This window comes from Labrus bergylta, chromosome 5, assembly GCF_963930695.1.
Source record: "Labrus bergylta chromosome 5, fLabBer1.1, whole genome shotgun sequence".
Lineage (NCBI taxonomy): Eukaryota > Metazoa > Chordata > Actinopteri > Labriformes > Labridae > Labrus > Labrus bergylta.
The window spans coordinates 19,642,063-19,669,575 of record NC_089199.1 but is presented as its reverse complement, the minus strand read 5'-3'; the positions used below and the strand labels follow the sequence as shown (position 1 = coordinate 19,669,575).

Sequence of the window (27,513 nt, the reverse complement as noted above, 5' to 3'; positions counted from 1 at the left end):
TGCAAAGTTGCTCGCTGCTGCTATTTTTGGAACACGTTAAGGCGGTAATGAGGAAAAGGGTCAGTTAGTGGGAAAATTAATTTACACCAGTCGTTACATGACTAATATTTCCCTTCCAGAGTATTTTTAGCTGCCGCTGACATTCTGCATAGCGCTCCACACTTCTTTGTGTCCTTGTAAATACCGGGCCTTGTGATGCTGAGCCTCGTATATACGTGCCACATATACGAGGTTAAGCCCCAGCTGAAATTGTCCTCTGGGCAGTGGCCAGATGGAGTTTATTAGCAGCTTTCTTCTTTTATGATCTCTTTTTTATTTATGTGTGCATGTATATGTATAGGAAGATGGAATTGAATAAGTTATGTGTGTCTATGTGTGTGTTTGACATGTGGTGCAATGTCCTGTGTGTGTGTGTGTGTGTGTGTGTGTGTGTGTGTGTGTGTGTGTGTGTGTGTGTGTGTGTGGGTTTCCTGGGAGTTTGCACAGATCATGTCTTGTTTGTATGTTGTCTGTGTATGTGTGTTTTGAACCCTCCCGAGGTGCCTGCACCCTCAGAGCTCATTTTTCAGGTGTCCCACATTTCTAGCTAATCTGCTGCTCACTTTGGCTCCTAATCTGTCTCACAGAAGCCTGCTGTGGGGGGGGGGCGGGGGGGGGGGGGGCCGGGATGTATGTGAGCTCTGTGACAACTGCGGAGGAGATGCAGCTTAGAGCAAAATGTTGAAGGGAAAAGTCACAACACAATCTTCCGCCTGTCCTCCCATACCACATGATATACAAGTCCCGTCCTGTACACAAATCCACTCAAACGCAACGACGGAAATATTTGCATGCAAAAATATTCTGGATTCAAGAAACAAGTCTTTTGTTTTCAGATCAAGATTCCCGTCAATATTTGATACAAATATTATTTTCCGCACTGACAGCTTTGCCAACAAACATTTGCACACTAGTTTTCCAACAAATATGACAAGATTCAGACAAGTTTGAACTATTCCGTCTATTTCTCAGGAACGGTGCAGATTATTGGTCGCGCTATAAATATAGCAACACTAGCTAAAAAGCTTCTTTACAGATGTAAACATTTCAAACGTTCAGTGAATGTTTGCAGCCTCTTGACTGATGCATTCAGCGCTGGAGTTTGTGCACAAACAAGGTAGAAAACAGATTGCATCGCTGGGGTTAATTGGACTGTGGACGGCTGCATGCAAACAGAAGAATCAGTGGGATATCCATTGTCGCTAGCTATGTAATTACCTTTTTGTGCGCGCAAACAGTCATTTTTAATGTTACTGTTCGACAATTTTGTTACAAGCGGAAAGCGATGTGCTGCCACACCGGTGATTTCAGAAGAATTTTCCAGTTCAGGTGAAGCTGTTTTTGTTGATTCTGTCATCCCCGTCTCATGCAGTGACCGTGGTGTTAAATTAAAAGTACAGCAGCAGGTAATCAGAAAGCTGCATCGTATTGGCTTTTAAGGTTTTTCTTTCTTCTAAAGTATCAGGAGAGTCGTGAATCTTGCCTGTGATTTCAAAAATTATAATTGGAAGATTTTTTTGATCGCTTTTTAAATTGAGAACAGAAATCATGACTCCTGTAGTCCAAAGTGCAACATGCCGTCTTCAGTGTGAGTCTTTGTTTCTCTCAGAGGCTTTTTGTTTGGGGATTTACTGCTTAAGTTAATGGATTGAAAAGTGGCACTTAATCGTTAAAATAACTGGTTTCAATGTTTTTCATACATTGGGTAAATCTATAAAAGTGTCTCGCTCTTTCTTTCCAGTTATTTTTAGGGATTTGGTAATACACGGTTGCTTCTGCTCAAAGTCAAACATGTCATAAATGTCAACTATCAGACAGGAGTTTTATTTTTCCAAGAAAGTGAGAGTCACCTCTTGAAGTGACCCTGCGCTCTCCTTGACTTTGACTTTGACTTTGTAGCCTGATTTACACCTTGTAGGTCGTCGGTGGTCACCCCATTGCGTGCTGGCACCGTCCCGGCCTGCAGTGTGAAGGATCCACGCAGAGTCCCAGACCTGTTAATTGCACCAGACATGGAAACCTAGAGGGAGAAATGAATATCTCATTTGTGTGCCAGTGTGTGTGTGGGGTGAAGCGAATGCCAGTTGTCTAATAGCTTTCACACAAGCATGATTGAATTAGACGGCGAGGAGGACCGCGTTCCTAATTGAATTGAGGAGACCCTGTGTTGCAAACAGTGCAGGCTAGTGTTCCCTGTGGAAGAGCTGAGGCAGTGGAGGGTGATGGGTAGGGGGTGGGCGGATGGCGGTGAGGCTTAGTCCTCGCTCCAAGGAACAAAAACCTGTGTGGCTGCTCTCCTCTGGTTCGTCTGAGGCATTAAGTGACGTTTCACGAGGTTACTCTCTGCTTCCAAGTGACCAGCTCAAAGGCTGGGGGTCTGGAGTTGTGGTTGAAGGATAAAAGAGGCAATTCAATAGGCTGGGATATAATTTGATTCAGTATTTTACCCTGCAGTATGGTGTCTATAGAAGGATGCCAAGAATCAATACTTAACAACACTGTTGTGTCTTGATATGTTCATTCATGTATTATAACCATATTTTTTTTGTACCTGAGTCTGTGTGTCTTTGTTTTCTTATGTTTGATTTTTACCTGGCTGTATGACATATTTCCTTTTCCAGGAAAAGAAGGTTAAAATTTAAGGTAAAGCTGCAAACACAAATCAAATATCTCTAGATTATTTAGTTTCTGAGATTTTAGGGCTTTCATGCCTTTCTTTTAGGGGACAGGGCAGTGGATAGAGAAGGAAATCAGCAGGAGAGTGGGAATGGCATGTGGGAAAGGGGCCGAGGGGAAGCCCGGGTGTCCACTTTAAGGACTACAGCCTCTGTACATGGGGTACGCGACCTAACAGCTAAGCCAACTGGCACTCTTTGGTGTTAGAATAATAATTAAAAAATACATTGCTTTTCATTCAGCAAAATGTGAGGAAAGTTAGTTAAAATGTGTTTCATTTCACACCCTGTGCATCACCACTGTGCACTGCCTGTCTGCACCTGTGTCTGAGTTTGGGGAAAAAAGCATCTGTAGATCTGGGCAGTCATTTTTTTTTTTTTTTTTACTGCTATGAAAATGATTAAAGTGAGAAAAACAGGCTGAAAAGGCGATGTTGACAAAATAGTTCTTTGTGTATGTGATTTGCAGTCAAAGCTTCTGTGATCGACCTTCACGTTTTGTTGATCATGGCTCCCCCTGTGGTCAGAGCTCTACATAGTATCTCTTCGCTTATCTGGTCCAAAATGCAGCAGCTAGGCTTCTTACTGGTTGTAACAGACGACATCACATCACTCCAATTTTAGCTTCATTACACTGGCTTCCTGTACGTTCTAGAATCGATTTTAAGATTTTACTCATTACTTTTAAAGCACGGACGGGGCTGGCTCCAAGCTATATAACAGAGCTACTGACACCATATGAGCCAGCCCGCAGTCTTAGATCCTCAGGTGGGAGCCTCCTGGTCGTTCCAAAGTCGAGACTTAAAACTAAAGGTGACCGGGCCTTTTCAGTCAGGGCCCCTCGACTTTGGAACGACCTCCCTGAGGAGATAAGACTCGCAGACTCCCTCAATTCTTTTAAATCCCTTCTTAAAACATACTTTTACAGACTTGCTTTTATGTGATGTCGTCTTCTTAATGTCTTCTCTTACTGGTTTTACTATTTTTATCTTCTTCTACTTCTTACTGTCTTTTATTTATGGTCTTATCTCGTATTTATGCTCATATCTTAATCTCCTCTTGTGTTTTAACTTGGTAATTTCTTATCTTACTTACTTTGTCTATTTATGTTTCGTATTTATAGTTAATTTTAATTTTTATTAATATTATAGTTTTGGGTTTTTTGATCCTTTAACCACTTGTTTTTATTTCCTTTACTGCGCTTACCTTCTCATTGCTTTTTATTTGCTTTTATCTCTTAGTTTCTTACATCTTTTTAAATCTTTGGTCCTCTTGGTCTCAGCTCATGTTGTTGGGTTCTTGTGTTCCTGGGTTCTTATGATGGTTCTTATGATGGTTGGGTTATATATGTCTGGTTGTGTATCGTGCACTTTGGGTTCTTTTCTGTTGAATTGTTTTTAATTATTTTTGGTATTTTGCATCTGTTATATTCTTACTGTTGTTAATGTTTTTCTGTGTTTGGTTTAGTTTGCTTTGTTCTTGCTGTTTGTCAAAGCACTTTGTAAACCTGTGTTTTTAAAAGGTGCTATATAAATGAAGTTATTATTATTATTATTATTATTATTATTATCTTTGTCCTGTACATGTTTAAGTAGTGTTTTCTGAGACCAAACCTCGTCTGGCTTCCTTTTAACAGTCCAACGTATCACTCACGGTTCATCTCTGCTGGGAGAATGTAAACAATGGCTAAGTGTTGTTAATTGCCTCGGCTGGCCCCAACCCGGTCGCAGGTGTGACAGCCAGGCATTAAAATAAGTTTAGAGAAATGGCCGGTCTTATTCCTGATGGTCTTGTTTGCTTTTTGTAAGTCATGTAGAGGGATTTGTATTTATTTCAGTCTGTTTTATAACCAGCCGAAAACTCCTCGAGGGAGCTTTAAAGAAAGGAACTCAAGTCAGATATCAGACTACGAAGCATATTGCAAAAGCTCACAATTGCTTAAATGTCGTTTTGTGACTCTAAAGTATCGTAGTGTTATTGTATCTTCAGGCCTCTAGTGAATCCAAATATCCTGCTAACCTGCTGCTAAAGCTAACAGGTTGTCTTAATGTTATGGCCTCCTGTTGTCTCTCTTGTAAAAAAGAGAAACTCGTCTCTTTACGACAGCCTCTGATCGCTCCCTGCTGAGCTTCTTATAAATAGTTTTTACAGGCAGCACCAAAGCAAACAGCGGTCCAAACTTGTGCATCGCTCACTGTAGCAGCCGTTTTGGTCACAGTTGAATACAGGGAAACACCCAGCATCCAGGCACACACGTGTACACACACACACACACACACACACACCCACACACACACACACACACACACACACACACACACACACAGAAAACCCTCTGACGCTCGCCGTTTTCACCGCTTTCAGCACTTTTTCCTGCTGTGCACACAAAACCTCGCACCTCAGATTTTTTTTTTTTTCTCTCCCCCTCCAGCCTTTTCTCTTTCACACCCTGAACACCGCACTCCCACAGAACACACACAGAACGCACACATACACGCACCTTGCCTGCCTTTGTCTCTTCTTTAATGGTGTGTTCATTAAATAAAGCAGTTTTTAAAGGGGGGGGGGGGGGGAGCTGGACTGAAAAGGGGGAACAGGGTTTGGAAAAGGGGAGCTGGAGGGGTGTGCTGTTGTTGCTGGCGGACAAAGAGTCTCTCTGTCGGGTGGTGTAGATGAAGGATGGTGGCTGAAAGAGACTGGATGGTTGTTGAGGCTGTTTTGTTTTTTGTATTCCCCTCGATGGGTGTGGCCTCGGGCTGGATCACCTGGAATCAGACAGCTGACTGTTTGCTTACAGCGTACAGGACTGCGCAGGCAGACATGATGGAAATGTCAAATTCCTGGTTGTTGTTTGTCCCCTTTTATGTACACAAAGAGAGTATTTTCTGGAGCTAGCACATGTATATCAAATGTTCTATTGTTAGCAAATGATCACTTCCGAGGTTCTGTATGTGTGTGACTCCTGACGTGCTCACAGAAGTCTGTCATGGCTGCCCCACTGAAAAAACATCTTTCTGTCTGCTTCTATCTTTCTGCTCCCTTCTCTTTGTGCTTCTCCTCCGTCTCTCTCTCACACACACACACACACACACACACACACACACACACACACACACACACACACACACACACACACACACTGAGAGTAAAAAAGTTGCACATAAACCGGCACACTTTGTAGCACTCAGATGGTTTTAGCTGCAGGTCTCCTCTTCAACCTGCTATAAATCTCCCCAGCTGTAACGCTCAGGAAACCTTTGAAACAACCAGCAAATTACCTGCTGTAAAAACTGACTAGCACCCTGGCGCAGCGTCGGACCCCTCGCAGCTCTCGCGGCACTATTTTTATTCGGCGAGTCCTCGCAAAAGCCCCCCCTAATTAAAGCCTTTATGTCACTATATGTTATTAAAGTCATAAACGCAGACAGGCACACACAGCTGGGGGTTTGGAATGTGTGTGTGTGTGTGTGTGTGTGTGTGGGGGAGCTTTTTATTCATATTCTGTTTTGAAGGCTCCGGCTTGGATTAAAGTTTTGTAATACAGAGTTTTTAAATGATTTAATGTTACTGGAAACAAAACGGTTTGGAGGGGTTTTTGTCTGTTTTCCAAAAATATGATTTAAAGAGCGAGTGACTCTGGAACCACTTTGAGGTGATCTGGACCTTTCGACGGGGCCTTTGCTAAATTGAGTCTGAAGAGTTTATAAATTCTCTTAAAGCTTTTATTCACGGCCTTTATTCTTGACTTATTGCCACGTTTTTTATTTTTTGTGTGTGTTTGTCCCACTTCCAGAATCCACGCTCCAGCTCCCTTAAAGATCTAATAGAAAAAAAAGAGAGTCATGTTTGCTTGATAAGATTGAAAAAATATTAACGGCAGTCTGTTTTATTAAAGTGACGGAAGCAGGAACAACAGAGCAGCGTTTGTCAATGAATATTCTTGCAATAATTAGCTTTTCTTGCCAGAAGGAGATCTGAACTCAGAGAAAACATCCTAAAAAAAAAAGACAGCCTTTAGCTCTCGCTTGTCGAGCACGTCTGCCAGGACGGTGATCAAACAGCTCAACAGCAGCAGTCTGGGCAGGCGGGGAGGTGGGGAATTAAAGCTCTGATCTGTTTTTTAATCACAGCTCTGCTCGTCTCCGCTTCTCTACATCTGACACCAGACAACTTAGCAACTCTTAAAATCTGTCATCCTGGTATGAGGTGGAAATTCCCCAAATATTTCCCCCAAAATAATGGCTGTGCCAGGGCACAGAGGCGTGCCATGACACATGAGCCTGTGTCCTCCTCAAATGGATATACTAGTGCTTTTTTACAAATACCGTTTCCAGGGGCTGTAATAACTCTCAAGTACACGATAAGGAAGCTTTACACCGATGGATGAAGAACATACTTAAATGTCACCTCTGTTTTCTGTAACAAGTCTCGTACTTGGAACTGTCTTAACTCTGTGAGGAGCGCTGAAACAGTTCAAGTTAAACAAAATGATCAAGCTTGAGATTCATTAGAAGATGTCAATCTGACATTAAAACAGTTTGATATTTGACAGCTTTGGTGAAATGTAAAAACTAGCATCTGTTTTTATGTTCAGAGGAAATAAATCGACAGACTGTTAAACACACTGTTTAGTTTTATTATTCAAACCTGAACATGCACATATAAAACTATATATATAAATATATACAGTATACTCACAGTATATATCTATAAAGCTACACAATAAGACAAAAACATACATCTCAAATAACACAAGATTAACGACAAGCTTTGATTAAACAATGGAAATAAACTGGACATCAGACTTTAATATGACTCCAGATGAAATGTGCAAAATACACCGGGATATACTTGCTTTTTTATCTGTTAACAAAGACGTTAACTTGGATAGCAGTTAATCAGTTGATTCCTTTAATTATAAAGGGATGTTAATGTTAACAGGTATTATCAAAACAATAACAACACCAGCTTTGGCATTGTCAAAAGATTTGAGTTCTGAAGAGGTCATGAAGACTAAGACACATTCTAGAGGCGCTCTGGAAGTATGTTACTTCTTGTAGGTCAAGCAGCATTTCACAATAAAAGAGACTGACATTTGCCTCGTTATTCTTTTAAGCTCTCTAAAGTACAGGAGGCGAAATGGTCCTACGCAGGTTGTCCTTGATCCGTCTTACTCTCTAAGATTAACGTTAACGAAAATCAAATTAACTGGAAGTTAAAAGTTTCAATTTTCGTTTTTCAAATGAATGTCCACGTTAAGAATTAATAAAGCGCAGTGCAAAAGAACCACCTTATAGATTCAGGCTCTAAAAGTTTAAAAAAGCATGTTTATTTTCATCCCTTTTGACACATTGATTGAAAAGGGAAAACGATCTTTTGCATCATCTTACTAATTTCACCTATAAAATGTGTCAAACTCATAAATAACATTCAAACTATATGATGCAAAACACATGCTTTTGGGATGGCAGAAAGTCAAATGCAGCTACAAGGCACCAAACTAAATCTGTTACTGAGTTTCAGGCTCTCTGAAAAAGTTTATTCCTTTACTCACATGGACTTTTTAAAGGATTTTTCCAAGCATGCAAGAAGGTATACTTGGCATTTATCTTGAAGTGAAGTTAAGGTTGTCGAGCATTTTCTAAACCGAGCAAAATGAGAGTTAACTAATTCAACATTTTGATCCAAATAGAGAAATTCAATACCAAAGCAAACATCGTCTTACCGTCCAATATCCAAACATCCAATAGCTTTGACTGATTATGTAAATATGGCAACTGTGTTGGAAAGGCCTCATGGGGCTTTATAGGCCATAATCAGTTGTATTCTTTCATTTCCCTCCACATGCAGATTTGAAAGTCATTGTTCTGATTGTTCTGCACAGTGTGCACACTGTTGCAGCTCATACATTCCCTGTGTGCACAGTAACACACTGAATTCCTTTGCATATAAAACTCCTGCACACAGTCGCCCCCCTCCTCTCCCCTCTCCCTCTCCTCTCTTTGTTCTCATCTTTGCACTTCTCCTCTCTCTCCTCCCCCCCCCCCTCCTTCACCACCTCTTTATGCAGTTCCCTTTGGTGTTTCTCAGCTCTCACATATAGACCTGACTGGTGCCGCCGAGGTTCGATCCCAATTCCCCTCCTAGCTGTTGCCTGGGCCTCATTCACAGACGCTGTTGACTGGCAGCGTGAATGTCCAGGCCTCATGTTTCGCTCTGTGCCCAAAACCTTTCCTCCATCAATCATAGACGAAGAAAAACATGTCAAAGCTCATGCATGGAGAGTAGAGAGGAGAACGTTAAGATGTGAATGAAAACAGCTTCTTGTTTTACACAAACTGTAGTAATGAAGCTGTTTTATAATGAGCACTCTTAAGAAACATGGTGTAGCCGATCATCATACTGTATGTATTAAACAATACAACTCTCTCCATAGATGTAATATACAGATAGACTGTTGTTTCAGTTCACCTCATTCAGTTCAGACCTTTACTGTCCCTGGAAGAGAAACTTGATTTACAGCAGTGGACATAAAACACAACAGATAAACAGAGAGGGCAGTGCAACACAACCTGATGGAATACAACCAACAAAACTAAAAAATGTCACTGGAATGGTAGCAATATAAAAAAAGTGCAGTCGTGGTTTAAAGAAGATGAAGTGCATTAACTGCATGAGCAAGATACAAAAGTTTGTATCTGTTGCGCTTGGCCCTGGGCAGTCTGTACATCCAGCCTGAGGGTTTGTCAAGAGGGGGGGGGCAACAAACCCCTGGGCTAAAATATCAGTCATTCATGTATTACTAAAATAAAAGTACTATAATGAGAAGCAGAATGTAATCTTGATAAACCATGATTATTTTTAAGATATCTATTTGCAATGTAATTAACTCCAATAAAACGTCTGTAAATGTTGCAATGAACTTCATCGTGTGCGAGATTGTTTTTGTTTGCTTTGAGACATTTTTTGAGAGAACATAAAAAAACTAAAAAAATTAATCCTTTCTGTTGTGGAAACTGACATGCTCTTTGTCTCGCTAATGAACAGAGAAAAAGTTTGTGCTTTTAGTTCATTATATTTAGAGGCTGGTAAAAGTTTCCATTGCAGTCAAAGGCTAACTCATTAAGGTGATTTGGAAATGAACAAATGAACCTCGAGAGACGAGATAATCAATTTGTTATTTTAAAGTCACTCTGTTTTGGTACTTTTATTTTCTTGCCACCGTGACTGGCAAGTCGAGCAAATTTACCCGTCACTGCAAAAATAAATAAAATAAAGTAAATATTATTCTTTTCTTAATATGTTTATTGTTGATATTTAATGTTGTACCTGTACATATGAGAGCACAGCTCACCGAAGTTCAATTCCTTGTGTGCGTAAGCATACCTTGCCAATAAATCTGATTCTGATTCTGATTCTGAAACATAGAAACCATCCAGCAAATTAGAACAAAAAGTAAGAAAACAGAGCCTACAAATTATCATTGGTATTACAAAACAGATTTTAATGTGATTTAAAACAACAACAACAACAACAACAACAACAAATGTCCTCTTTACAATGAGTTAAGAACACCTTTGATTAATGAACTGCAGGCTCAAAAGCCTGAAATGTTCTGGAGCAAAGATGATGACAGGATGGAGAGGTTGTTTGATTCCAATGTCAATAAGCTGGCCACGTTTGTCTCCAACGCCTGGAGGAAACGTCAGGATGGTTCGTTTCATTAGTATTGTTATTATTAAGTCTCTACTTTTGTTCTTTGGTGTCTGTGTATTAATTATGGTGTCTTGTAAGCCTGTTTTGGGCTGGGCATATCGGTCATGCATGATACAATCATAAAATAATCATCATCATCACAACATCATCAGGGGTGAAAATAGCAAACTGTTGCATAATACCTGTGCACCTATTTCTGGTAAACAAACACTGATGCTGCAGCGCTGTATTGTATGTCCTCCTTAAAGCTTTTATTTTCTAGCTAAAAAAGTTTGTGATGATCAGGGGGTACTTGGCTGAAAATATAATTACAAGGTGGTTTGTGATTGCTAAGAAAAGAGCTGAAGAACCACTAAGGTGGACCACTATGAACGTACAAAACTGCAGAAATCAACACGTATGAAATGAACTGCCAGTTGATTTTTATCCACAGCGTAGTAAGGTGAAGAATAAAGGTTCATTTATTATGAAAGAAAGTTTTTTCAAACTTCTACCACAACCCTTCTCCATCTTTCACCATTTTTGAATCACTAAAACATCCATATTCAGACGGCGATGGTGCTGACTGAGTAATGTTCTCTTGAGTTACAAGAAGGGGGAAAAAAGAACATTAATCCTCCAGCCTATAGGGTCTGTGAGTGCAGCGATTTGTCCGTCTAATACAAACATTGGGATTGGACTAGGGACTAATTCTGCCCTGTGATTTGAACTGCTTTAAATGGAAGTTACAGCTGCAGATGTTTCCATATTCCAGATGCTACAATTTAGTTGTAATTGCAAGTGTAGCCTCAGAATGAAATACTGGTCGTAGTTTTATTACTAGAAAATTGTAGCCACGTTAATGTAAGCTTTTAGAAACACACCAAAAAATTGGGGGGGGAACTGTCCCCATGATGAGTAACACAAATACAGTAAATCAGCAGTCTGTGTCGTCCCCAAACCACTGCCCGACAACCAGCCTCAACTATCGGACTGTGTCAACCCAAACACCACCCTACGCCCAGCCTCCACCATCGGACTGTGTTGTTAATCAACCCACCACCCGATGCCCAGCCATCACCATCAGACTCTGTCGTCCCCACAACCACCGCCATCCTCATTCATGCACAGCCTGCTCTGACCTCCACCTCAGCGGCACCTCAGGAATGCCAGCGGTTATGAATTGCCGCTATACAAATCATGATTGCTTGATTGCTTGATAAATATGGGAGCAACAAGATAATAATTCTGTTTCCATAGTGGATTTAAAAGAATATCTCTTTGAAAGATACATGTTTAAAAAAACAACAACAACAGGATTTTATTTGTAGAGGCTTCTTGACTTTGTTTCCTTTCATCCGACACTATAAATTATTCTGCTTTTACACAAAACTGCAGCACTGACAGGCCTGAGGGGTTTAAACTTTCGACATGCGGCGTATCCCATGTGTGAATTCTTCATGTTACTGTGCTGCCTCCACACCTCAGTGTTTTCCTTCTTTATCTGAGGGGCAGGTGGGAGCTGTTGGATTACCTGAAGCAAAACCGTTGCTGGTTTGGCCCAAGATAGAAAACAAACAAAAAAAAAGCTCTTGACATGGTGCAGGTGCAAACGTTTGAAAAAAAAACCCCAAAAAACATTTTCTTCAGCGGGGAAGGTTTAGGCAGAATGTGACTCAAGAGAGGAGAAGGGGATTTCACACACAGCTAAGTTAGTTTGTTTATCGCTGCACTCACGGACGCTTATGGCAACCTACAAACACACTCACCTCGTACACAGCCTGTGATTCTCCCACACAAACACAGAACTGAATGGGTAGCTGAAGTGTGCAGGTCCATCACCGCCTCGATCAAGAAAGCAACTTTCCTCCCAGGTTTCCACAGAGAGGCCTCTAAAAGGGCTCTTACCAGAAAGCAGGGCACTTCAGAGATGTCTCAGTCAACTAGAGCGCGGTGAATAATTCAGAGCAAACTTCCACCATGTTGCCATGTTGCCATATGTGCGGAGAGTTGCCTCACATGCGAGGCTCCACTGGTGTGTATTAATAAGTCAGTTGTGCTGATGTATATTTATATATTTGAGTCGCTGTGTGTGATTTCTGGGTTTGTTTTGAGTTCTGGTCACTTGACGCCGTCTGATGTGATGCAAGATGTTACAAAACAACCATCAAATGAGCTGTAGCTGGAAATATGGGAAACAAAGTTTGAAATACGGAATAAGCGGAATAATCTGAAGCGTATGTAAATAAGCACGTAAACAGGGCTGGGAATCCATGATTCAATTCAGAATCTATTTTCGATTCAAAACGGTTGTGGATTCATGATTCAAAGTCTATTTTTGAATGAGTACATACTTCAGGATCTACTCCAGTCATCTGTGAGATTGGCTGCATTTCTTGCTGCTCCATTTGTCATTCTACTGAGTTAAAGAGTACAACACATCATCAATAGCCACACAAGAGATCACATGTACCAATACACACACACACACACACAAACAGAAAACTATTGGTATGCTTGGGAGAATAGATAGGTACTACAGTATATCCATGTTTTATACAGTCTGTGGTTCATTGTTAGAATGTTGAACGTTGAACAAAACGTGTTTAAAATATTTATTGATTCAATATCTTTGGGTTTTCAGTTGTGGCTTAACAACAGGTCATTCAGAGAGGTCACCTTGGGCTCTGGAAAATGTGACATTTTAGAAAATAAAAATATTTGAAAGAGCTTAAAAACAGTATGCTCAGGAATGTCATTTACATTTGCGTTGCTTTTGAAGAACAGCGGTTGTACTTGTTTTGTTCTTTATTCTCATACGTATTCCTCTTCTGTCTTTCAGCCTGTCCCTCGGGCTTTTTCAAACCGACACAGGGAGATGAAGCCTGCTTACAGTGTCCCATCAACAGTCGCACCACCAGCGAAGGCGCCATCAACTGCGTCTGCCGGAATGGATACTACCGCACCGACTCAGATCCTCTCCAGATGCCCTGCACAAGTATGTATAGTACTGAAGTGGTTAGATTTGAACCCTAACTTGACACGCCGCACAAACACTTACACTACACATACCCACAAAGCCTTTGATGTCGAATATGAACTCTTTTGACACACGCACATTTCACACCCGCGAGCAGAAGAGCCCCGGGTTCAAAGGACAGTGGTGGTCTGTGTAACTGCAAACAGAGAAACCCTGTCAGTGCCGTCCCTCACACGAACATGACGCTGACATGCTCATAGTGTGGCTGTCCACAGATCTGACCCTCCTCTACATCACACAGTCCCCGTACTCCAGGAAAGGGCCGGGGGGTTACTGGGCCAGGGCGCGACGCTTTGTGAAAGGGCCAGCCCGGAGAAAGAGCCCGGGCGACACTCTCTCTTGTCATGCCAATGAAGCTGTTTGAATTTGAATTTGAATTTGATGCTGACACTGAGGTTGAGGAAGAGAGAGTGGAAAGGATTGAGCAAAGTGAGAGAGCGGGGAGGGGTTGAGCACGAGGGGCGAGACTCGTCGAAAGAAAATGAAGAAGGAGAGGGAATTTGAGAGCGCTCAGAGGGGTTTGCTGCATGTGAGAAAGACGGAGAGTGTGGTCGATCTAAAACAAAACAGGGGTGCCGGAGAAGAAAAAAAGGCCCTTTCAACATTGGGTAGTGTTTTTTCCCTCACTCTTTCCCTCTCCGCCTGTTGAAAGGGAGCGAGGAGGGAAGAGATTTGATGGCCTCCAACAAAGGAGATTTGCATAAGCCTGGCTCTGGGAGTCGAGCAGCTGTTGTGAATGAGAAAGCGGCAGCGTCACGTCACCCGCATTAAGCGCAGCAGGGCCCGGCCTGATTAAAGCCAAGGGAATGGGCCCATCAGAGCCGCCCCGCCAGCTAATGGGGGGGATATTAGTCCTCCTCCCCGGGAAGGAGATGCCAAAGAAGGAGTTATGTTTCCATATATGAGAAACACCAAGAAGTGCACTCCATTGGGCTTCCTTCCAGAGCCGGAGATCTGTTAATTGCCGCCAATTAAAAGGAGGTTAAATAAGAAGTGATCGATTCAGATTTAGGATGTAGTGGGCGGAGTGGAATTGTTTATCTCATTAGTCCCGGAGGATTCGTCTTCCATAATTAGGTGCACATGTCTGTAGAAGATAAACACTTCCCATTGTTTGTTTGTGTTGCCTGTCACTCAACACGCAGCGGCATGTGGAAAAGTTTCCACCCCCCGAAAAACGCCGAGCTGCTGAGAATGTCTCGACAGGGGAAACAGTCGCTTTCTCTCCGCTGCAGTAACCCTATGCGCAAGCTCCATGAGAAAACCGTCAGGAGGAGATGTTAAGAAAACACTTGACAAAGTGGACAGCAGCATGAAAAATGAGAGATGTAAATGGGCATCTCAGGGGGGAAAGAACTGCCAGCTTACAGTCAGCTCCGACCTTAAAGACGATGAAGTATCTCTGAGAGTTTGTCTTCTCCTGCGAAGGGGTTATTTAAGCAGAGGTGGTTATTCTGCCCTCCGTGTTAACACAACACAACGTCCAATATTAAGAAGCAAAATAAAAGTCTTCTCTTGTACCTCTTTCCTGTAAGCTTCCAGAGATTTTATTCACATCTTTATAGCAAAGAAATCCCTCAGAAGTTACAGAATAATACCGCCAAAGAAATGTGCAGAAAACAATAGTTTAAACTCTTTAACATGGTTTGTTCAGTTTTCCATGTTATGGGATGTCTTTAAGCAGCTTTAGTTAGGGATTATACAATAACAATGGAGAACACAAACTTTAAACGTGAAAGCGGTTGAAATTTAGTAGAAAACCTAAAGACAACAATCCCACCGCTCTGTAATCCCAATTAGACCCCTGGAGTGTCTGAGCGTCTCCTTGCCCAGTGTTGGGGAGGGAGGTTTTTTTTTTTATTGTAGCCCACATCTTTACTGTTTTCATTCACTCTCTGGCCTCTCCTCAGCCTCTTTTCCAGCAGCAACAGGCAGCTGTTTTCAGTAAAAAAAAAAAAAAAAAAAAAGCTCTGATAAACCGACTGTACGGTACCTGCTCAGAACCAGATGGCAGACAGACACAGTTGGCAACATGTGAACATGACGGAGCATTTAGAAGCCTAAAGGAGTCGTATATTTCCCCTCTGGAGTTAAGACAAAACAGAGCTAAAAGGACACTGAGAAATGACGTGAATCACAACTAGGGCTGTCGGCTTTAACGCATTAAACGTGATGCTACTGAGGTCAGAATTAAATGCATTCATTGTATTAAACGCGTGCTATTTAGTTCCTGTAGGCGCTCTGTAGCTTTGCCATACGACTGACCGCAGTGTCTCCCTGTAGCCACAGTGACAGTAGAGAATGATACCTCACGGCTTAGTGAACAAGCCAAAAGTAATATCCACCTTGAGACGTCAAACATTTCACCTTTTTAATGTTCCTTTTGGCCTTTTGTCTCATTTCCATCTGTAAAAAGTTCATTTTTACTTAAAGTCTTAACCTTCAGTCTGCTGGTGGTTCCTTTTTCTTTCAAAATAAAAGCATGTTTGTATCTAAAAGGGAGTTAAAGTACGGTGAGCTATAGTCAGAACAGAAATTCAAAATAAAAGCCTTAAACAACTTACAAACATGCAATTAAAATATTGAAATTCAGCGATTAATCAGTGTTTAAAAAAAGATCAGCATTTAATCACAAGATAATGTTTTCTGTATTTTCTTGATTTGCAACTAAGTTACTGAGAACATATTCATCAATGTTTATTGCTTAATTGTTTTAGTCTGTGTCAAGCTATAGGCTCGTATTTTAACAATTGATCTGAGGAAGAGCAGAAGCTGGCTGAATGAAATGCATCAAGAGCTGAAGTCGGATTCGAAACCCACGGCCGCTGCAATGAGGACTGTACCCTCCTCCGTACATTGGCTGTGCGACTTAACTGCTAGGCTAGCTTCCCAATTTCTCTCTTTCTTTCATTCTTTTTTTACTTTGTTTTTTTAATATTAAATAAAGACCCTGAAGAGAACTTGACAAAACAGAATTTTTTTACCCAAAATAAATATCCTGTTTTGGTTTTATCACTCTAGCTTTAACTTCAAATCATCTATTGTGTTTTCCAGCCGTCCCATCAGCTCCTCAGACCGTCATCTCCAGCGTGAATGAAACCTCCGTCATGCTGGAGTGGATGCCTCCTCGGGATTCAGGCGGCCGGGAGGACGTGGTCTTCAACATCATCTGTAAGAGCTGCGGTGGAGGTCGTGGAGGCTGCACGCGCTGTGGGGACAACGTTCAGTTTCTGCCCCGTCAGCTGGGTTTGACAGAAAACCGGGTCTACATCAGCGACCTGCTGGCCCACACGCAGTACACGTTCGAGGTGCAGGCTGTCAACGGGGTGTCAGATCAGAGCCCGTACTCCCCTCAGTACTCCTCAGTCAACATTACCACTAACCAGGCTGGTAAGTGGGCCCATCTGTCTTTTTCTACACTTAATATTCCCCATGTGGTTTCCTCTTCTGTTCCCTCCGTCTCTTTCCACATCTATTTCTGTATCGCTCCTCTGGCTGTACTGTACCTCTTCATCACACTCTTCTACAACAAGCACATCATGCACCGAGCAGAAACCTGCACTAAGTAAGCTGCGTCCCTCTCCTGCATGGTGATGTATGCAGATGAAGAGCTCTGAAATGGAAAGGAGAGTGCTGTTGATGATGTGACAGACAGAATGTGATGGCCTGCTGGTCTTTACTCTGTGACCTCATCATCATGTCTCTCAGACTGTGAGTGCAGTCAGAGCTAGCTCTCCTGCACTGCTCACTGATTTTATTTGGAAACCTAAATCCACATTCTACTATGTGGAAAATGACATTATGAACACACTAAGCATCTAATAGGTCAAACCAAATGTTTCCAATCTCAGATTTTCCTATTTAACGCTAAAATCTGCAGAGATAGGAGGTACCACATTGTCCACAGAGAGCGCCAAAATCAACACAAACTGAAATTTCCTCACAGGAGCTTTAAAGGTAAAGTCAGAAGTCAATGTTTATTGCAGCTTGTAAATACAACATTCAAACTGGGACCCTCCTCTTGGGCTATCGCCACCAGAAGCGCCATGTTCAGAACCTGTCAGTCAAACAAAAAGGAGACAAACTCTGAGTCCGCGGGTGAAAGCCAACCCAAGGTTCACCCTCGTTTCCAGGAAGAGCTGTGCCGTTTCGCCTCACTTTGCTTAAATTCTTTCTTCTTTGCCGCTAGGTTCGCGTCCGCAAAGTTGGTCTGTTTGAATTGCATCCAATCGCTGAATTGAATCCACTCCTAAACTCACCTCATTGGCTGGGGGAGACACATCCCCTCTCCACTCTGAAACATCCTGAGTCGACCAAAAGAACATAATACAGGAAGAACTTATGGAGGCCCATAAGTGATGATTGAGTGGCATTACTTTTGTAAAAGTCAATTATTGTTTAATTTTTTAAGGAAAAAGCTACTGACACTATCTTTAAGTGTCTGTAAACTCTCCTGATATTGAGTCTAAATTGGGTGTGTGTAAGCTTGGATATTTATTATATAGTCAGTGTTTTACCTCTATAACAAACCTGCTTGAGCTACATTATGTTACTTCTTGCATGTCTGCTTAAAGATGTCATTAATGTGACACATAACATTCATTTGGAAATGCTTTTTTCCAATGAAATTGTCCCATAAAGTGTAAGGTTGAGACTTTATCAATGGCAAACTCTATATTCTCTCAGTTTCTTATTTTAATTTGCTAGATGGAAGTTGAGACTGAATAAACCCCAAGAATCACAACAGATTCTCTTTTTTTTAAAAACTCTGTTGATATTTTAGTTTTCATGAACCAATCTTTAAACACTGTTGTCCTTTTAGTGAAGTGCATTATGTATGAGCTACTTCTTAGACCTCAAAGAAGCCAGGATTCCAATATTACCTGAGGTCTATAGAAAAACAGGTGCTTGGTTGACGTTTTTGATCCATAGGCTCTTTGAGAAATCTACCTCCTGTAAGTATAGGAGCGGTGCATGTTTCCCCCTATGTGGCTGTAGTCGAAGTCGGCAGCATCTCTAATTATTTCACAGAGGCAGCAGCATTGATTTGCTCTTTAATTGTCTCTATGAAACGCATCATTTGGCGTGCGAAGCTTTTCTCCCCCGAGCACCGACAAGCAGCGGGAGTACAGGGCGGGCTTTATCTTTGCACTGGCTTTGCATCCCATTAGCAACATACATAAGTGCCTGTCATCCCTCATCATCTATCCCCCTGCACTGAGGGCAGTCTTCTGTGACTGAGTTTCCTACAGCACAGTAACACAGTGCTTTTTATTACAGCGGACATATTGGGTTTTGTTTAACTACACTCTCACTCTCTCATTACTTTCCTCTGGAATTCCCAGATGTCGGCATGCCTACACGGAAGCAGTCAAACAGAAAGGGTATACAAGGGCATATAACTTGGATGAACACATTTAAAGAGGAGATTCCTGCACGTAAATTGACCCTTTGTAGCAAAACGCCAGTGTTTACAGAAATCTGTTGGTGTAAAAGCTCCATAAAGCATCCGGTTACAAAGCTCCAACTCTTAAGTCAAAGTAAAATGGAGGCCTTTATTCAAACGGCGACCTCTTTTTATTGTCTGTTTTGATTTGAGTCACTGGTGTTGTGGGTTAATGAGGGCCTGTGAGTGCAGTTAAGCGTTGTAATGAGGCCCCTGCCCCGCTCTTTCTCACTGGGCCACAATAAGTCTGCCACCCCAACCCTTGGCTTCTCTGCTTCCCCCTGCCGTGGGGTCGTGGCGGAAATTGGGGGGCTCCGCGCCCTCTCCACTGAAGTGCCCGTCACTTTGGATTAGGCTGCGAGAGCTCCCGTCCGAGGGAGCTGTGAAAAGAACTCAACTCTTGCTTGGCTCCCTAACTCCAGACTCCCCCACCCCCCCTTCACCCTGCAGAACCAGCCTCACCCCTGGGACTTGGGAGATTTTGCAGTTTTTTCAGCGCTCTGCGCTGCAGGGCCAGGGTCAGCAGCACCAGGAGCCCATAATTGCATCTGGTTTGTGAGGCTTGGAGGTTACATAAACATCGTGTCACCCCTAATTACCTCAGGCGGATCTCTGCCTTCCCTCTCTTACACACAGAATTAGAGCGTTAGATGAAGAAAAACACAAACCAGACGGAGAGTTTGAAATCTTGTGCTCATATAAGTGTGTGATTCAGTCAATCAGTTAACACCCATTAGTCCAGAGGCTTGAGCGCTCGAGAAAGCGACAAACAAAATAAGTAAATCAAAAGCGAGAGGCGTGAAAACGTCTCATTTCTCCTGTTGGGTGGCTGCCGTCTTCATCTTTGACTTGTTGGTTGAAAGTTTTTTTTGTGGGGTGGGAGGAGGCTGTGACACGAGACGTGAGCTTAAACTTCTCCCTCACCGTACCCAATCAGGCACCCACCACACTCTATCACCCACAGGGCTTATCCTCCCACTCCGTAGGTGGTTGGCGACAGTTCCTCTGCGATAAAGGACGTGATTGCCCTGGAAAGTGCGGCGCTTGATTACACACTGTAATGCCACACAAAGGGAGATGGCGTGCTGAACGGCATTCAAGCCTGTTTTATGAGCATATGACTAATTCCTCCTAACTTGCTTTGTGTTGGAAGTGCCTCCAAGCCATTTTATGATAATGAGTAAGAAGAAAGCCATCTATTTTGGCATGGCTCTGTCAATACAATGTTTCTCTTTGCAGGACGGTATATGAGCAGAGCGAGTGAGTGAGACTCAGATCTGATGCTTTCTGTCAGTGACTGAGGGGGTAAACTATACTGTGACAAGGTGAGACATTGATCTAACTGTGTCTGACAGGTGAGAGAGTGGAAACACAGGACCGGTCTGACAAATAGGTGACAGGTAACTTTCAGAGTTTGAGAAAGTTTAGGAAAGAACGATAAGGAAGAAAAACCTGTGGTGATTCTATAGGAACTACTCTAATTACAGTGATTAAAACTTTACAACTGCAGTTTTAATAGATATTAAACTTTCCGTTGAATTGAATAAAACTGATCTCAACATGCAGGATGAACCTCTTTTAAGGTCAAGAGCTCATACTTTAACAGATGAAAACCACAACCACACCACCATTTTTACTGTATTTACATTCCAACTTGTTAAAGAGTTGATTTAAAATCTTTTCCACAGGATCTGTTAGCCAACCTTAGCAGGTATTTTCTTTGAGATTATTATTTGAGTCCAATGTTTCAGTTAATATGTTGACCTTTTGAAATTCACACTTTTTTTGGTGGGTAATTTTCACCTGTTTGACAAACCCAAATTGAAAAGCTCGTAAGAGAAGTTCTTAAAGTATGTATGTGGCTTCATTTGGAAGGTAATATCTTCTAGGCTTTTAAATGTTAGACATATGGATAAACCACATAAACAAACAACCAAAACCATTGACACATATAACAAGTGTTTTAGTCTGTGTATTTATAAGTCACAAGAAATGAACAGTATTGAAGCTTGAATTACATTAGAGCAGAGGGTCTCAGCTCTCTGAGATGTTAATGTAGCTGATCTGCACAAAGAGTAAAAACATCTTCAGGGCAGTGAGGGACTACACAGGTGCGGTTTTGATTACCATCTGCTGGACTAATAATGTATATTTCTATCAGTGAAATTCCTGTTTTGTTTGTGATTGTGTATTCATGAAAAGTTCAGCCCGCCTCGCCCCATGCTAACCTGAGCAGATGGTACGTTTCAGTCTCTCGTAGGGTGCTGGATGGCGGCTTGCTGTGAAGCTTCCAGGTTTTATCTTTTAAATGTATTCCCCTTGAGTTTAAGGTTGTTTTTAGTTATTGTGTCATTAACCTCTTTTTGATAACCTTCATCTCTTTTATATGGAAGTTTGCTTTTGACTTAGCTCCCTTCTTTGTCCACCTGTAAATCTGCAGTGTGGAACAACCTCTGTTTGTGCATCAAAATATTACATTTTTGCAGCCGAGAAATCACTGGTGAGGGCGTAGGATAGCCTAGCGGTTATGTCGTGCTCCCCATGTACAGAGGCTGTAGTCCTGCAGGAACTGTGGGTTTGAATCCGACCTCGACCCTTTGCTGCATGTCATCCCCATCTCTCTCCTCCCAACACTTCCTGTCTCTCTTCAGCTCAGTTACACTGACTGTCAATATGTTGTGACCTTGTATTTGAATATAAGATTTGTTTTTTTCTGTTGCTCAGCTGGTTTTAATTCATCCATGCATAAAATCCATTTAGTAAACACTTAGTTTCAGTTTGAATGTCCTTATATGGTGCTTTGCTTTCAGTTCACTTTCCCAAGGCTGTGTTTAAAATGCCAATGATGTTTAGATGGTGCGCTTAATGTGTGATTATGTCTTTTTTTATTGAGTGCAAAATAAATAAAGTATTCTTATGTACACAGACGGTACTGTTGCTTTAAATGAAGTAGAGAAAAACAGATAATAGATCCCTTAAAATGGAACTGCCCATTATTTGCCAGCCCCTAAAAGAGCAGCTGTATCCTCAGATTCAGTGCATAGAAGAGTGATTATCTCCCACCTGAATGCAAACTATCTTTATGCCGTGAATGATTTCTGCATCGCACATTTTCTAACAGATGAATAAGATCTCCATATAGCCTGTGCATATCGCAATCTTTAGTGTTTGGGTGCATTAGAGTGCAGAGGACATATTTGTTTGGGCGTTTCATTAACTCAAGGTGAGTCGAGGTGTCGGCTGCTCATGCTATCGAGAGGCAGAGAGACTGAATTGGTTTCTTATCAGGTGAACTGGTTGATTGTTGAAGTGAGCCATATTGCTCAGTAGGGTAGGTGGGTGGGTGAGTGGGTGGGTGGTGTAATTGGGTGCAGCCTTTTCATATGGTGTGGGGAAGATTTATGGCTTAATTATTGTCCAAATTGCCCCGGTCCAGTGTAGCCAGGCTACCAGGGACTTAGCTGCTCCACTGGGCCGTGGTGTGAAAAGCACTGGTGCAGAGCCAGGCGGGACTGCCAGAATGTGTCAGTGCAGCAGGCAGTCAAGTGTAGCTACTACACTGTTGACTTAAAGACAGTTTGAAAAAAACAAAAGAGTTCAGATTCTGTTTTCATGGCGGTGACGGGTCTTTCTGGTCGATTACCTGCCTTTATTTCATGCAGGGTCATTTTGATTTTTATGATCTTTTGTGTTACAGAACTGTAATAAAGATGAGGAAGTAGTGATATACTTAAATCATTTTTTTTATCTAATTAAAAAATAATATTTATAGAGACTAATGAAGGGAACTGTCTGGTAAACAATAAACCAAGAAGGCCAATTCAAGAAAACAATTCAGTTCATTGAAATCATTAAATTACATGAATCTAACTAAAATCAAATGAAGTTTATTTGTCTTATTTCTAATCAAAAACATCTCATTAAACTTAATACCAGCCAGAATTATCTGACAAGCACAGATAAACATCCTACTTCAAATATAAAAAGGCATGTACTTTTTAGGTCACTTGAAATAAGATAAGGATGTAGGTTTTCAAAGGTATCATGTAGAGAGCGATACGCATGTTAAAGTTGAATTAAGGAAGTATGTAGTAATAAATAAAGGAACTGCCCCCTCCCCGTTTTCCCCCAAATGTTACAGCGACAGTAGAAAGTGTCTCAGGCTGCACTTTAATCAGAACAATCAGCTCTGAATAGACGACAGTGATTGATGAAAGCTGTTGATAAAGAGCTTGTGAGACAGAGAATCAGACGGGGACCACTAGTCAACATGGCGTGCAGGGTGTTGACAGAGACAGAAGGTGTTAAGAAGGACACACATGGTGAGTGCCAGTGTGGGTCAGACAGGCGGCATCAGCGTGCACCTGCAGCTCAGCACTGACACAACCCTGAGACGCATACACGTCATTCATGCAAAAACATAGTACATAGAAAACAACCTGTTCACAAAGACTGATTCAGATTGCAGCCTGCAGGGGAGACAGTGAGGCCCATCAGATTTTAAAATCTATGCATGCTGCATGAATTCAATCATGACCCCACCCCCAGAAGAGGCACACAGATTGTCAAAATAACTTAACTAATTGATCTGGTTCATGAATCTTTCAGTACAGCCGTGTGGATTTTGGTTGGTTGTAATGATGTATACTGTACTGATCTCTTGTTTCTGGGTGAGGTCTGCAGGTTTAAGTCCGTGCAGCGAGGAGAGGAATACAGTATGCACATCGCTTGCGCACAAATCTAGGTTAAAAGGCCAGGATCTTTTGGCCCAGTGGGCTGTAAAAGAGAACATAATGTGAATCTGCAATTAAATCTTGTTGAGTGCATTAGCTGTAAAGTTAAAATGCCTGAATAATTAAACACTCTGTAAAGCAATCATTTATTTACTCTTCATACACAAGAGAATAATGAGTAAACAAAAAGGATAATAAATAAAGGGGATGAAGCAAAAAGGGGCCGTGACACAATCAGCACTTTTCTTAATGTATTAACCTTTATTTAAACTTTACGGAGCTAACTTAAGCAATTAGGAAAATGGTTCCGTGATAAACACAATGGCAGTGTCTCTTTTAGCCTCTCACTCTTTCCTCTTTCTCTCCGTTTCTCTGCCAAAACACTCTCGACTTCGAGTTTCTCTGCTGACATTTAGATTAAGTATTCCTTTTAAGGTGGATGCAAAACAGAGTCGTCAAAGTCTGAGCGACTTTCCTGCCAACACTCATGAGAATCTGCTTAAAACTCGACGTGCAGCTCCCCCCCCCCTCCCCTCCTGCTCCTGCTCAGATGTCACTAATGCCTCTCATTTTTTAATGTAGCCTCCATTTGTTCCAGAGATCCCGCTGATCATGCGATCTGCATCCTCCATCATCCTCTCCGAGGTTTTACCTGTAAATTGGGGTCATGAACTTTATAAGCGGAGATGATCTTTTATAATCCTTTTCTATTGTGTGCCGCACATGGCACCGCATCGCCGTCCTGTGTAGATGACTTAAAGCCAGAAGTCCTACAGAGGGACAGAGTTCATGTGACCTATGTTGTATCCAGGTCTTATTAATGTTACTTTGGGGCTGCTTAGTGGAAACAGCAGAAGGTGGGACTGACCATGATGGGGATGGGATTTTGTTTGATTGGAAGATCACGAGTCACGGCATTGACAATCGAATGATGTGCGTGTACATCGTTCTACATTTCTCTGAAGGCGTCTCTTTCAGGGCACACAAACTTTTCTTATATGCAAAGGTTGCAGATGCAGTTATGCAATGCTTTTTGTGCTGCATTACTAACAGGTCTTTCCACATTTGGTGCATTGGTATGTGGCTTTAAACTTTTCACAGGGCTGTTGACTATTTTTCTTACATCTTGTTTTATATTTTCTCAAAGCTATATTATCAAGTTCTGTAAATGTTTCACAAAGTGCTGTGCATGTGTTAAACTTGAGGTTAGACACCTTCAAAACCTGAGTTTCCTTTGGCTTGACTTCCTCTTTGTCCCCGGAGTTTACTGGAGACAACAGTACAGCTGGCGGGACTCGCTCTTCTCACTCATTATAGACAGTCATGACTCAGAGAGACATTTATAGGATATACTGGATTTCAGCTTCATTTATGGGTAAAATGTTACACGTTCTTCCTTTAACTACTAACTATTACCACAGACAACTAAAACAAGATTCAAACTGAGTGTTTATTATAAAGTTTCTCATTCAGCACTTTATTCATATCAACCAGTAGACTCTCTGAATAAGTGTAACATGACGATAAGCTCAGTTACTGCAGCAGAATAATCTCCCCTTTCCTCCGCAGTTTTGTCTCCTCACATCCTTATCTGAGTTGCATCTCCTCCGTCTGCAGATTCCCCGCCTCAGCTGAGATTTAAACCCTAACCCCTGCGAGTATCTGAAAACTCTTCAAGCCAATGAAGAGCCTATTTCTGTATTAGCTTATGGTGTGTATACGAGTGCATTATAGCCCCCAATCTCCTCCAGTGCAGATGGTTTAAAGCTTGATGAACTGAAATCTCACTTTTGTAGCTTTACTGCTCTGGAAAATCTTTATAGATCTAAAACCCACAATCCTTTGCAGCTGGGGAAGACGGGGCAGGGTGCCAGCATGCTAAAAGTACACGCTAAACGTGGGCCTCTCCCTTTAAGACGGCCCGACAAGAAGCTCATAAATGGACGGCAGTGGGAGAGAATGGAGCAGTGGCAGCCTGTTTGGGAGGCTGCCGGGTAGAAGACCAGCTGGTTCGGGCCCTCTGGGAGAGTCTGCGTTGTGGGGAAACTGATTTTTACAATGAAAAGGAAAAGGGATTTACGAGCCCTGACCTGTTCTCGCTGCCTCCCCCGTCTTCGCCAAATCATAGCGTTGCTCCCTTCTCCACAACGTCTAATCATATCAGAGCCACATGGCTGCAGACACATGAGGATGTTAGAAAGTTGAAGATAAAAGGCCTCTCACAGACTCTCTCAGAAGCACGTGATTCATGTGCAAATAAAGATTGAAAGATGTCCATTTTTTTTTATTTTAAAGTTGCCTTGAACCAAAGCAAAAACTGTCAAACCAAGAGGTGGCGCTGTCTGTCACAGAGAAGAAGTCAGCTGCTGGAAAGAAAAGAAAAAAAACTTTTTTATTGAAGCAATATTCTGCTACAGTTTTTTTTCCTTTCTGACACAGACAATGAGTACCATCAAACGTTCCTTTATCAGGTTGTTTTATTGTCATTCATGATTTCTATCATCAAATGATAAACCATCAGAATTCAGCTCTTCTTTTGTGGCTAATGGTTTCAATAAAAATATTGAACTCTCTCCGGATGCAGTCCAATGCAAGTAACTGTCAAGACTATTTTTATGTAGCATGGAAGATAATTTTATTTCCTGTCAAACGACTCAACGTTTTAGTCATTTATTTGATAATTTCTATTGAACCTCTACTTTGCCATGTTTGTCCAATTGAGATAAGAGATTTATTTTACGAGGGAAACCTGGCCAACAAGAGAAGCATTACTCAGTTTCAACAAACAAACAAAAAAAACAAACTCATATATTAAGAGTTAGTTAGATTTAGGGCTATAAAATGGAGCTCGCCAATACCTGATCCTAAGTTTTATGCTGTATCAGAGGCCACTTCAACACGGGTTTTGCTACCAGAACAATTTAAATTGTGATTTTCAGTCCTTACAGTTACTGACAGTGGCTTCAGGTACCGGTGTACCTGAAGCCCTCTCCAACCTGAGAGCCACCCTTGACTGAGCTCCCTCTCTGGCCTTCCCATCACAATGGTCTCACTTCAGCAGCCTTGCTTAATGAAGATGCCCATCATGTTCAGTGCTCAGTAATGAGGCCGAACAGAAGGAATCCAGCATTCCCCAAACAAGAAAATAGTTAAAGAGAGAGTGGTAAAGCCCACCAGAAGAGTTTAGGATAATAAAAGATCACAGAGACGTAAATTAATGGGATGGATGAAAGCCTCTCGTCTGTGCTCGTTTTCAGAAGCATGCCCCATTAAATCGGCTCAGATTTAAATGAGTGGAAATATCCCCAGTAAACCCCATCTTTAATTGATTAGGGAAGTCACTAGGTGTTCAAACATTACACAAACACGTCTATTAGAGATGTAGAACAAAACAGAGGCTGTGTGTTCTCTGTTTTTGGGCCAAGGCCAGAGCGTCATGCTACAAAACACTCCAAAGGCAGCGTCTTTCATATCGGGTCCCGTCCCTAAGTAATGATGTCTGCTCTGAAACCTAATTCTTTGACAGCAGCTGGGGCCTCCCATCCTCTCACAATTAAGCAACGTGATATTCAACCTTGAATGTCTTAAATGGATCCCCCCCCCTTATAAAAGCCCCAGCATATCCACTCTTTATTGTCACTCATTATCATTGAGGTATTTGCAGACACGGATATATTAGAGATGAAAACATTGAACACAATCCGTCTATATTTTGACCGGAGAGGTGAAGTAACCAGGGACAAATACCGAGTTACTATACTGCACTAAAGCTTTCAGGTCTGTTCTTTGTATGAGTATTTCATTTTTTCTACATTGTACTTGTACTAAACGCTTCCGCATAGATTTCTACACTTTCAACACTTTTAAAACTGGCTTGTTTATTCA

General features: G+C 41.8%; 1 protein-coding gene across 4 annotated transcripts in view; it reads left to right on the top strand.

The window, feature by feature from the left end:
* ephb2b (eph receptor B2b) overlaps positions 1 to 27,513 on the top strand; it is a 165,250-nt gene that overhangs the window by 102,228 nt on the left and 35,509 nt on the right. For all 4 annotated transcript variants that reach the window (XM_020643414.3, XM_020643413.3, XM_065955069.1 and 1 more), the window contains exons 4-5: positions 13,252 to 13,407; positions 16,504 to 16,839. In XM_020643414.3, the coding sequence (XP_020499070.1) occupies positions 13,252 to 13,407; positions 16,504 to 16,839 (492 nt within the window). The remainder of the gene's footprint in view (positions 1 to 13,251; positions 13,408 to 16,503; positions 16,840 to 27,513) is intronic.